Genomic DNA, 11,636 nt, shown 5'->3' on the forward strand with positions numbered 1-11,636 from the left:
CAGCGTTTATATATCTATATATTTATATTTTCACGTCTCATGTTCTATTTAGTTTTGGGTATTTTTGACGTGCAGGTTTTTTTTTAAAGGAACATTTTTTCATTGAGGAAAAATGGTTTTCTTTAATCTGATAAATAAGATGGAATTCAGGGGGAATCTGCGAACCTCTCTGATAGATGCAAGTTGTGGTATATATTAGCTTTGTTTCCTGTGGAGACTGTTCAAATATTTGATCAAAGTCTCAAGATCTCAAAGTTAAGAATTCAGGTGTGTAGAAGGCTCTGATGGTGACCTTCATACTGGCCTCCCTCCTTTCCAAAAAGAAGATTGTCTTCCATATGCATGATTCGAAAGTGGTCTTGGTGAAGATTTCTCAAACAGCACTCGCTGAGCTAATAATTGCAGCCAAAACACATTTAACTCCCTTTTCCCCAAGCAGAGCGAACTGTCTGATCTGATGGGAAAGATTCTGCCAGGCAGTGGGAGACAAGGGTCTTGGACTCAGCACTCCTGCAGTGGTCTTTAGTTCCTCTATGCTTGCTGGCCCTCAAGTTTCCTCATCCATTGAATGGGGGTATTAATACCACTCACTTTGGGGATTGCTGTGAGAACAAAAGTGAGATTGTACACCTATATGCACACAGGTGACATCTGGCAGGTGATACAATTGATGACCTGCCTAGATGGTGCCCAGTCGCTCGTTGACTAATCTGGCTTGGGGTGGGGTTCCCCTCCTGCAGGGCCTTTGCGGGGGCCACCGTCCATGACTTCTTCAACTGGCTCTCTGTGTTGGTGCTCTTGCCCCTGGAGGCTGCCACCCATTACCTGGAGCTCCTGACCAACCTGGTAGTGGAGTCCTTCCGCATAAAGAACGGAGAGGATGCCCCAGAACTTCTGAAAGTTATCACAGATCCCTTCACAAAGCTCATTATCCAGGTAACCTACCTTCCTGCAGAGAGGGAAAGGCAGTAACACCCTCCCGTCCACCTCCTCACCCGGCTGGGATGGAAGGGGTGGATGAGGGTCTGTAAACACTGCCCCTTGGCTGTCTCTGAAAAAAGCCAAGGGAGGCAGAACTTCACGGACACCCGATGGGATGGAGTAATGGGCCTTTATTATCTCCTTGATTTCAACACATGTATCATCTTTATTGGGGGTGGGGGTGGAGGGTGGAGAGGCGAGTGCTTCTCTAGACTCAAGGACTCTCCATTGGATTCTTGGGCACTTTGTTTCCACTAGTGGCCTCAGCACCCGTGGGCTCACTGATTAAAGGAGCACCCTACTCCTAGCCAAAGAGGAAGAGTTTACTGCCTTTCCTTTTTTCTCACCCCTCTGCTCACTAGGGTCTGTCCATATTATTGAAATAAAGGAAAGAAGGCTTTGTGGACCTTGCCTTGGGGAGAAGGGGCCAGCTTGGACCTTGCCCTTTCACTCTTACCTTCTGTTTTTTTCTGTCATTCAGTCATCTGATAAATACCTACTGCATGCTTCCTAGATATGGGTCCATTGTTCATATAGTCACTCATTTATAGAGCACCCGCTGACATCCAGGTGCTGTGCTCCACCCTGAGAGTGCAGATAGAGTGAGTCCCAGCTCACCCCTGCAATCTGGTTCACATCCTCACAGTCCACTTCGCATCCTCAGAGTCCCTCTTAACAGCTTAACATCTGTCCCACATCAATTCTGAGAACATCTCACTTCTGTCCGTTGCCTTCCTCAGCTGGATAAAGGCATTCTCAACCAAATTGCAATGAATGACGAAACAGCCCAAAACAAGAGTCTGATCAAGATTTGGTGCAAAACTTTTAGCAACACGGTAAGTTTCTAAGAATATTCCTAGGTGGGTGAACTCTTGTGTCTATATTTGATAAAGCAAGATCTTGCATTCAGATTGGGCATATAAAAGCTAAGAGGAAAGAAAAATAGGATTCCTGAAAAATTGAAACTAGCCAGTGAGAATCCTTAAGTCCTTGAATGCTAGATGGACAGACACTGCAGTAGGACAGACAGAACCAGCCATCATGGACACATCCCTGGCTTGTTATTTTCACATCTCCTGGCTTATCTCTGGCTTCCATTTATGGGGGGACCCATGGAAGCAGTGTGTCATGCTTACGGTGCAGGAATTGATACGGGTCTCCCCTGATGCCCCCGCCTTCCCCGCCATTCCCCACCAGAAGTGAGTGTTGTGGACTGTGCATAGCATTTCTCATGTTTGCCACGCAGACTGAGAGGAATGTTACCGTCCCCTCGCCTGAGAACTGCACCTCCCCTTCCCTCTGTTGGACGGATGGTTTGTACACCTGGACCATCAAGAACGTGACCCACAAGGAGAACATTGCCAAGTGTGAGTGGAACTCACAGAGCATCAGCCTCCAGGACAGGCTGTCTGGGGTGATGATGGGTGTTTCCTATCTGTGTGGAGCCCCAGTAAGTGAAGATTCACTGAACACCAATCCTACACCAGCTAATGAGCTGTGAGCTTTCACAGCAGAGGAAACTAAGGCTTAGGGATAGGGGACAGGTGCAAAGTCCCCCTATAAGGGGCAGAACTAGGACTTGAGAAATTCAGTTCCTCTGGCAGTTCCAGACCGATTCAGAACTCAACAGATTCCAGAGTGCTCCCTCTATGTGCTTCAGTATCTCTTTGGCAGTAACTCTAGAGAGATGACAGCCTGATTTGAAGGAGATGTAGGGCACATATAGAACAGATACATTCACCCTCAAATCATGAGTCCCTATGGTACAGCAGGCCCCGTTCGAGGCAGTGGGGCTATAGCACTGAACAAAGCAGTGAGCCTACATGATGCGCCAATTCTTTAAGAAGCTATAGTGTTGTCTCTGGAATCTTTTATGGCCCTGATGTTAGTTCTTCTAATTTATTTATTCCTTATGTACCCATTTGTATGTCTCTGCTTTTCCTCTCCACACATCCCATATTAATTGTGAGCCATATACCTTAATACTCCAGTTGTGGTTTGCCTCACAGAATCAACTGAAAGTATCACCTCCTATGTTCTAGGTGCTATACATCCATTGATATAACCATTTTTCTCCTGGAATCATCATGGGGACACAGGGATTTTTAAAAAAACACAAGGAGTTTTATAATTAACAGTAGCTCCCACTCTGACTTGCCCATCCTACCCTGCCTTACTCCTCAAATACTTTGTTGTAGGTATGCTTATTATCATGAGTAAAACACAGCATGGGATTTAGAGTCAGAAGAATGGGGCTGGAGGCCTGAGTCTGTCCCTGGATTTCACTACATCTTCACCCTCATGAGATCCCATTGGCCAGAAGATAGCCTCAGGGCTACAGTTAGCTGCAAGGGAGGCTGGAAACTGTGGTCTTTATTCTGGGCTGCCATGTCAAGCTGACAACCAAGATTCTGTTACTGAGACAGAAGGATGCTGGGGAATAAGTAACAATCTGTGGCTGTCAGGGGTCCCATGCACTCCTAACAGGGGCTTTCTACGGTCTCCAGGCCAGCACATCTTTGTGAATTCCAACCTCCCAGATGTTGTTGTGGGCGCCATTCTGCTGGTACTCTCCCTGCTGGTCCTCTGTACCTGCCTGATCTTAATTGTCAAGCTCCTGGGCTCTGTGCTCAAGGGGCAGGTAGCTCTTGTCATTAAGAAAACCATCAACACCGGTAAGTACACTGCCCCTCATGCCCTCTTCTAGGGCATGGTGTCACTGTGGTCCCTCCAGGTGAGCTCCTCTGGCAGTTCCAGACTGATTCAGAACTCATCAACAGGTTCCAGAGCACTCCCTCCATGTGCTTCAGTATCTCTTTGGCAGTAACTCTAGGGAGGTGACAGCCAGATTTAAAGGAGATGGGGGCACATACATTCTCTTCTAGCAATGGCCTCTGCATGGAGTTTCTCTCTTGGCTGTGATAAGTTGCGGAAGTTAAGATGCCCCTTGCCCCTGAAATCTTTCTTAGTGTCTTGGATGGAGCCTGGGGAGCAGGTGGAAGCTTCCGTCACATGTTTGCAAGGTCCTGAGAAAGGCAGCTCAAATCCAGAGAGCTGTTCAATAGGCCTTCCTTCCTGGCAGGTTCCCTGTTTGCCCAGGACTTTACTGGGTCTGTCGGGATGCCTTAAGAAAAGGGTAACAGAAGTCCACCATGGACCCTACTTCCCTTTGACTTTGGGAAGAAAATGTGGTTCTGGATAAATACATCAGCATTTTGAGGCAGCCAAGCCAGTAAGACTCCATTGCTGAGAATGGCATCCTGGCCGATGAAAACATACCCCGTGAACTCTCCCTGTGAAATGGAGCCGAGGGTATCTACACTCTCAGTGTCACCATGAGGGTGAGCTGACTGCTGAGTGCTTGCTGGCTGTGCAGGGCCTGATCCTGTGCTGGTGGTGCAGAGGGCGGGATCTGTAGGGCTTCCAAGCTGCTTCATGTCCTCACTGCTCTTCTAGGTGGAAACAAAGGTGGAGGGTTTGCAGCACTGGGAGACCAGAACAGGAGGAAAGATAGAGCTCCAAATGCTCCGAGTGCTTTGTCATTATTCGGGTGATGCCTCAGTCAGTTCAGCTGCTGTAACAAATTCTCATGGGCTGGGTGGCTTAAACAACAGACGTTTGTTTCTCATAGTCCTCGGGACCAGGAGGTCCACGGTCAGGGTGCCAGCACAGTTGGGTTCTGGTGAGGACCCACTTCCTGGTTTAAAGGTGGCTACCTTCTCACTGTGTCCTCACATGGAAGAGAGTGGGAAGGAAGCAAGCAAGCTCTTTCTTTTATAAGGACGCTAACCCTCATTAGGACTCCAACCTCATGACCTAATCACCTCCCAAAGGCCTCACTTCCTAATACAAATCACCGTGGGGGTCAGGGTTTCAGCATATGAATTGGGGCAGGGAGATGGTGGAACAATGCAAACATCCTGTCTCTACCGGCTGGTTTCAGCATTCAGAACTCCAGCGAAATGTCTTCACAGCACGTGCTCACATCCTTGCTTCCACCATCTCAATGTGCAAGGTGAAAGGATGTTGGAAATCCAGTCTGCAGTTTCAGACCTCAGTGTGGGGTGGGGAGGAGTTTACACAACCTAAACCTCTGGCCCACCCGTGCCCCCGGGGTCCTGTGGGAGAGGCCAGCTGGACCTCCAACCCATGCCTTCCCCAGAAGGATTGTGCTGCATCTCTTATCCTCTGTCTTCCAGATTTCCCCTTCCCCTTTGCCTGGGTGACTGGCTACCTGGCCATCCTCGTGGGGGCAGGCATGACCTTCATCGTTCAGAGCAGCTCTGTGTTTACGTCTGCTATGACCCCGCTGATCGGTAAGTTTCTCCCTGGGTCTCCCTCTGGCGGACATTTGTCATCTTCCGTCATCCTCTGGGGCTGATGCTGTGGGCTTTGTATTTTCACACAACCCCCCCTCCCCCCCAGGTATCGGTGTGATATCCATCGACAGGGCGTATCCACTCACGCTGGGCGCCAACATTGGTACCACCACCACCGCCATCTTGGCTGCCTTAGCCAGCCCAGGCAATACTTTGAAGAGTGCACTCCAGGTCAGGAAATGCTGCGTGGGGCAGGGGCTCTGTGGGTGAGATCCAACCCCATCCATGGTCTTGGAAGCAGATGGTTTCTAGTCAAGAAACAAGCCAAGCTTTCCTCTATTATGTCCAAAACTGTGATGTAGAGAAGCCACAGGGAGACAGATCTGAGAACAGGTAAAGGCATCCTTCCAAGAGTGGTGGTCAGACTGCCATCCCCAGTGGTTGATTAGATGAAGGTGGGGTGGCCGTTTGGCTAGAGGTGGAAAGGGTATTCAGGAAGCATAGATACTTCTTGCCCTCCTCTTGGTGAACTCTGCCTGGACACTGAGAGGTCACCTGTGTCTTGAACCTGGCATTGGGAAGAATCAAAGGGACGTGTGATACCTGAATCAACTAGGTGACCTTGGGCAAGATGACCTTAGGTATCTGAATCACTGTGCCGCTGATGACACGTGAAGTGCCCTTAGACAGGTGACCGAAGCTTTGAGCGTCAGTTCCCTCATCTGAAAAATGGGAACCATCGTCCCTATCTCCTTAGGATTGTTATAAGAGTCCGAGGCACTGTCTAAAGCCATGCTGTTGATAGAAATAGGGAGTGAGTACAGGATATGTGAACTACCCATGAAATCTGAAATTGTTTCGTAGCTGCAGTTTTAAATAAAAGAGGAACAGGGAGATTTCACCATGTAATTGATCTGAAAAAATGGTGATAGTTTACATGCCTTTCTGGACGAAGGCTTTGAAGTCCAGTGTGCATTTCACACTAATGCCACCTCTCAGTGGATAGTGGCTCACATGTTGGACAGGGCTGGTCCCAAGCCCTTAGCATCATGCTTGGCACCTGGTGGGCACACATACCAAAGTGCCTGGCCTCTGGAGCCAGGCTATCTGGGTTTCAATCCCATCTCCCACCTGTGTGACTCAAGGAAAATCACTTAACCCCCGTAATGCCTCAGTTTCCTCCTACATGAGATGGAGATAATGTTGCCAACTCAGAGGATATTTTTTGAGGATTGAAGTAATCCATAGAAAGTGCTTGGAACCGTTGCCGTGCAGGTAGTAAGGTAGTAAGCACGCTATAAACGTCAGCTGCTGCTATTATTTTTATTAACTGTAACCATTCTTCCTTGTCTTTCCCCTCCCTAAAATAGGGCCGTTGAGCCAAGAAAGCCAGCTATCTTGCAGGCCTTTTCTTCTGCCCCACCAGCTCTTAGCTGCTAAGCTAGAAGCATCAGGGTCAAGGCACTGGGTGGCAGGGGACACATTCATGGAGTTCACTGTTAGATCTGGCCTAAAGCCTTCAGGCCCTGAAAACAGAGCTGCGATTCAGCAGGTCACCTCCCTTGCCCTCCCTCCCGTACCCCCCAGACACACGGCAGGCCCTCAGGTAACGCAGGTCCCGCTCGGCGCTGAGCTGTGACGATGAAGAAGACCCAGGACTCCGCTGCTCCATGACGGCCTTTCCTCCTTGACCCGACCGTGCAGCACACCCACTCACCTGTCCAACCTCTTGCATTTCAGATTGCCCTGTGCCACTTTTTCTTCAACATCTCAGGCATCTTGCTGTGGTACCCAATCCCATTTGCCCGCCTGCCCGTCCGCCTGGCCAAGGCGCTGGGCAACATCTCAGCCGAGTATCGCTGGTTTGCCGTCTTCTACCTGGTCGTCTTCTTCTTCCTGATCCCCCTGGCGGTGTTTGGCCTCTCGCTGCTAGGCTGGCCGGTGCTGGTGGGGGTAGGGACGCCTGTCATCTTTGTGATCATCCTGGTGCTGTTCCTCAAGCTCCTGCAGTCCCGCTGCCCACGCGTCCTGCCCCAGAAGCTCCAGAACTGGAACTTCCTGCCGTTGTGGATGCGCTCGCTGAAGCCCTGGGACAAGCTCATCACCACGCTCACCAGCTGCTGCCAGAGGCGCTGCTGCTGCTGTTGCCGTGCCTGCTGCCTGCTGTGTGGCTGTGCCAAGTGCTGCCGCTGCAGCAAGTGCTGTGAAGACCTGGACGAGGCGCAGGACGTCCCTGTCAAGTCCCCCAAGGCTTTTGATAATGTGGCCATGGACAGAGAGGCCCAGGATGGGGTCCGCAAGTCTGAGGCGGATGCCTCGGGCGCAAAAACCACTGTCAGCATCACAGCCTTGTAGGTAGGGGCAGCCTGGAGGCGGGAGGAAGGCCCAACTGCCCGCACGGGAGGAGCTGTTCCCCACTGAGAGTTGACATCCATCCCGAATCGCATTGCCTTGGCCCAGTGTATCCGCCCGCACAGCAGTTTCATCTCAGCCTCGTGCTTCCTGGGTCTTTCAGGCCCGGGAACAGCACTGAAAGAGAATTAGCTAGTGAGAGGTGACCACACCTGCCTCCACACACAGCTGGGTTGGTCAATAGGACTTTTTTCCACATCATCCTCTTCCAAAGGAAAAGCCCCAAGGGAGGAATTTATGGAAGGTTCTCAAAGGTGCATATTCACATACGCTTTTCTTTATTGTGATCCAGCTCAGACATCTCTCTTTTACCAAAGGCCAGCTTCAACCAAGAGCAGCTGCTCCTCCACACATCCCAGAGCAGCCCATTTCAGGGGGAAATGGTATAATTGGAGAAGACCATAGGTGTGGGCCTTTCCCCCTTCTCAGTGCTCCCCACATCTCCTGTCAGGGTTTTCTCACCTGGGCAGGGATGGCTAGTCCCAAGAGTTCACCTGCTGTACCCTCAAGTTTCCAGAATGGTAGCCACATCTGAGCTACAGAGAGGGATTCAGAGAGCTTTGGCTCACCCGGCACTCCGGTCCTGTCCCTGAGCTAGCAGATAAAAGTATGAGAGCTGGGAAATGGGGACCATCTGGGGGAGATGGTACATCTGCCGCAAAGGCCCTGGCTAATTTAGAAGCCAAATTGGCAGGCATTCTGGCTAAAGCGTAGTACTGATAAAAAAATCATTCCTACTGAGTCTTTTGGAATAAGATATGCAGGTTCTGAGTCCCCTCCGCTGTGCCACCTTGAGTCATAGGAAGCACCTGAGCATGTGTCTAAGCTCTGTCTCTTTCTGGTGTGTGCAAATGGCTAGCTCGGTCAGCTTTCGGTGGTCAGCTTCTGTCCACACATCTGCCCGTCCATTTAACCAGAACCTCTTTCCCAGCATTCTCCCATATTCCCACAGATAGATGAACTTTGATTTTTCTGCCCTCTCTCCATGCCTGCAAAGCACAAAACTGAGGGCAGAAACCAGGGCATGGCTAGACTGCCCACAGGACCAGGGTCATCAAATGGCAGTGGGGTCCAGGTGTGTCTGTGGGTCGAAGGGTGTTCCTTCTCATCCCAGATGCCTTCTTTGTGCCTTCAAGAGCCCCCTGTTGTATATACACATCCTCTTTTGTTCTCTGCAGAGAGTGAGTGAGCTTCAGCTGAGTCTGGGAAAGGTGGTCAGTGCAGCCAAGCTCCCAGACCCTGCCCTCCCCCATCCTAGCTTCTCCATCACTTTCACAGGTTGTGGTACCAAACTGAGCCTTTCCCTGACCTTCCCTGTATAGATACTGATTCCTAAACAGCCATTTATAGTCTATATTTATACTCGTGCAACTGTACAGCATTTTTCATAAGTTACGTAGTAAATAGTTCTGTGATTTGTGTTATGTAGCGTTCTCAGAAACAAGGCCAGGTTCTACTAAGAAAGACCACCTTTGTATATTTTGTAATACTGCCCTTTCAACATGATTCTGCAGCCACACCCATGCCACACACTCTGTAAATAAGTGAAACCTGGGCAGGGCTGTGGCTCTTTTTTTAAAAATTGGATCCCTGTATCTGCATTGATTGCATTTTTTTCTTTTTTACTGGTGTGAGAAGTGAGAAAAAACCCAAAAGGGCCTCCTGGATCTAGTTCCTAAAAATTTGAGGTCTTTCCCTCATTTAATGTCACTACTCTCCAAGAGCACCAGCCACATAATTTGTGGAGCCCCTTGTTCAAAGAGTGAGGAAAGTGCCGTCGTAGGTACTAAAAATATCAAGCTTTCCTTTCTTTCATGGTCTCTCTTGACTTGTCTTTTTAAAAAATTGCTATTTAGTGCTATTCTAAGTTGAAATTTTTTAAGTTATTAGCATGAATTTTATGGCTCCTCTTTATATTGTGTGGTGCCAGCTTTAAATGCAAATGAGGACTTTTTAACTCAGAGGCAGTATTGCTGGAAGTACACAACTCATACTTTGTAGCTCGTACACGTATTTTGCTCTCACCAGAACAGCAAAGACATGGCACAAAACTCCATTGTTATAATCTCTTTTCTTCACTGTGCACGTTCTGCTGACATTCCCTACCTTACTGATGAGTAAGAAAGCGATGGAAGGGAAGGAACTCCAGGCTGCCCTTTCCTTCTGTGTCAGTATTTTCAGCCTTGAGTGGATTGCTCATGGAGGGAAGTAACACCAGTGAGGAAGGATGTGATAAGTCTTCTTAGTTATTTCTTTCCCTGTATTTGAATAGAAAGCGTGGCCTCTTGGGGGTGATCAGTGCCCCTGCCTGATGTGCAGGGGCACCGACATAACACACCTGGATTTGAGTCTTTTGCTGTACTTGCACTCAAGTTCTGCACTCATGGGGCATTGCGGATGCTCTATGCAGATGACTGGCGTGGCAAAGAACGGCGGGCACACAGTGCCCGTTTGGCCCTGCTCACACACATGCTCCACTGCGTGTTAGACTTAGCTTACAAAACTAAGTTGAAAGATAAAATTGTTAAGAATCTCAGGATCCTGGGCTTCCCCCGGTAGCACAGTGGTTAAGAATCCACCTGCCAGTGCAGGGGACATGGGTTCAAGCCCTGGTCTGGGAAGATCCCATATGCCGCGGAGCAACTAAGCGCATGCACTGCAACTACTGAAGCCCGTGCACCAAAAGCCGGGGCTCTGCAACAAGAGAAGCCACCCCAATAAGAAGCCTGCACACAGCAATGAAGAGTAGTCCATGCTCGCCGCAACTGCAGAAAGCCTGCGCACAGCAATGAAGACCCAATGCAGCCAATAAAATAATTTTGCTGCATTTAAGTAAATTGTGATTGGGTACCACAGGAAGACGCCTGAGATGCTGAAGAAAAATGTGGCACAGGGCAATCTGAAACTCATTTAAATAAAAAGAATTTCAGGATCCTGACAGCAGAGCATTTCAGCCAAGAATGAGGCCCTTCTGTGTGACTGCAAGCCCACGAAGCTGGCCCTGCCCACCACGCCATGTCACTCTAAGCGTTAAGGGAGGGTTGATTTAAATGAAAGAATGTGAGCAGCTCTCTAGGAGCTGAAGCGTTGTGCAGAGGGTTGGCTCAGCACTGTAGAGCGAAGCTAAATTGGAGTTTGGGATCATTTAAAGAATTGCGTTCCACCCCTGGTTGTGTCCTTTACTAGCAAACCTACTAGACCTTTTCAATGTCAATTTCCTCATCTGGAATGTGGAACAGAAACCCTTGGCTTCCTATGGTTATTAAAATGAGATAATGAATGCAAACGTTTGGCGCTGAGGTTGGTTTATTCCAAGTGCTCGGCATATAGGTATACCTCAAACGTGTACGGGACTAACACACATGGCAGTTGTACAAGATACGCTTCCCACGCTAGTTTGCATTTTTCTTTCCTTGACTCTTTCCAAAGTGTAATGCCAAGTCAAGAAAGCTACTATCAAACCCAAGCCACAGAGGTCAGAACTGGCCTTGGATTCATTATTAGGATGAGCTAGACTATTGTCATGTGACGCGTTTCCAAATGGACCTGTGGCCAGTTGAGGGACAGGGCTAGAAGCAGGTGGGGGGGGGGGGTTGGACAGGATGCAAAGAACCCTTAGTATTTAGGAAGCAAACTATTGTGTTGTCCTCTAAGGAGTGACTCACTTTCTTGTCCCAGTCAAGGAAGGATGTGGTAGTGGACTTTGTTTTACAAGGATTTTTACATTATTTTTGTCAAGGTTAAAAATCCAATAGTTGGGGACTTCCCTGATGGCGCGGTGGTTAAGAATCCACCTGCAGGAGCAAAGGGAACCCTCCTGCACTGTTGGAGGGAATGTAAATTGGTACACCCACTATAGAAAACAGTATGGGGATTCCTTAAAAAACTAAATAGAACTACCATATGATCCAGTAATCCCACTAC

The 11,636-nt window shown here is 49.0% G+C and overlaps 1 protein-coding gene across 3 annotated transcripts in view; it reads left to right on the plus strand.

Annotated features, from left to right (window-relative positions):
* The window catches only part of SLC34A2 (solute carrier family 34 member 2), a 36,551-nt gene extending 25,562 nt beyond the window's left edge, over nt 1-10,989 (plus strand). For all 3 annotated transcript variants that reach the window (XM_057729478.1, XM_057729480.1, XM_057729479.1), the window contains exons 7-13: nt 741-936; nt 1,722-1,817; nt 2,228-2,348; nt 3,489-3,656; nt 5,181-5,297; nt 5,407-5,531; nt 7,041-10,989. In XM_057729478.1, coding sequence (XP_057585461.1) covers nt 741-936; nt 1,722-1,817; nt 2,228-2,348; nt 3,489-3,656; nt 5,181-5,297; nt 5,407-5,531; nt 7,041-7,655 — 1,438 coding nt within the window. In that variant the 3' untranslated portion in view covers nt 7,656-10,989. The remainder of the gene's footprint in view (nt 1-740; nt 937-1,721; nt 1,818-2,227; nt 2,349-3,488; nt 3,657-5,180; nt 5,298-5,406; nt 5,532-7,040) is intronic.
* The last annotated feature ends 647 nt before the right edge of the window (nt 10,990-11,636 follow it).

Source organism: Hippopotamus amphibius, chromosome 3 (genome assembly GCF_030028045.1).
Source record: "Hippopotamus amphibius kiboko isolate mHipAmp2 chromosome 3, mHipAmp2.hap2, whole genome shotgun sequence".
Lineage (NCBI taxonomy): Eukaryota > Metazoa > Chordata > Mammalia > Artiodactyla > Hippopotamidae > Hippopotamus > Hippopotamus amphibius.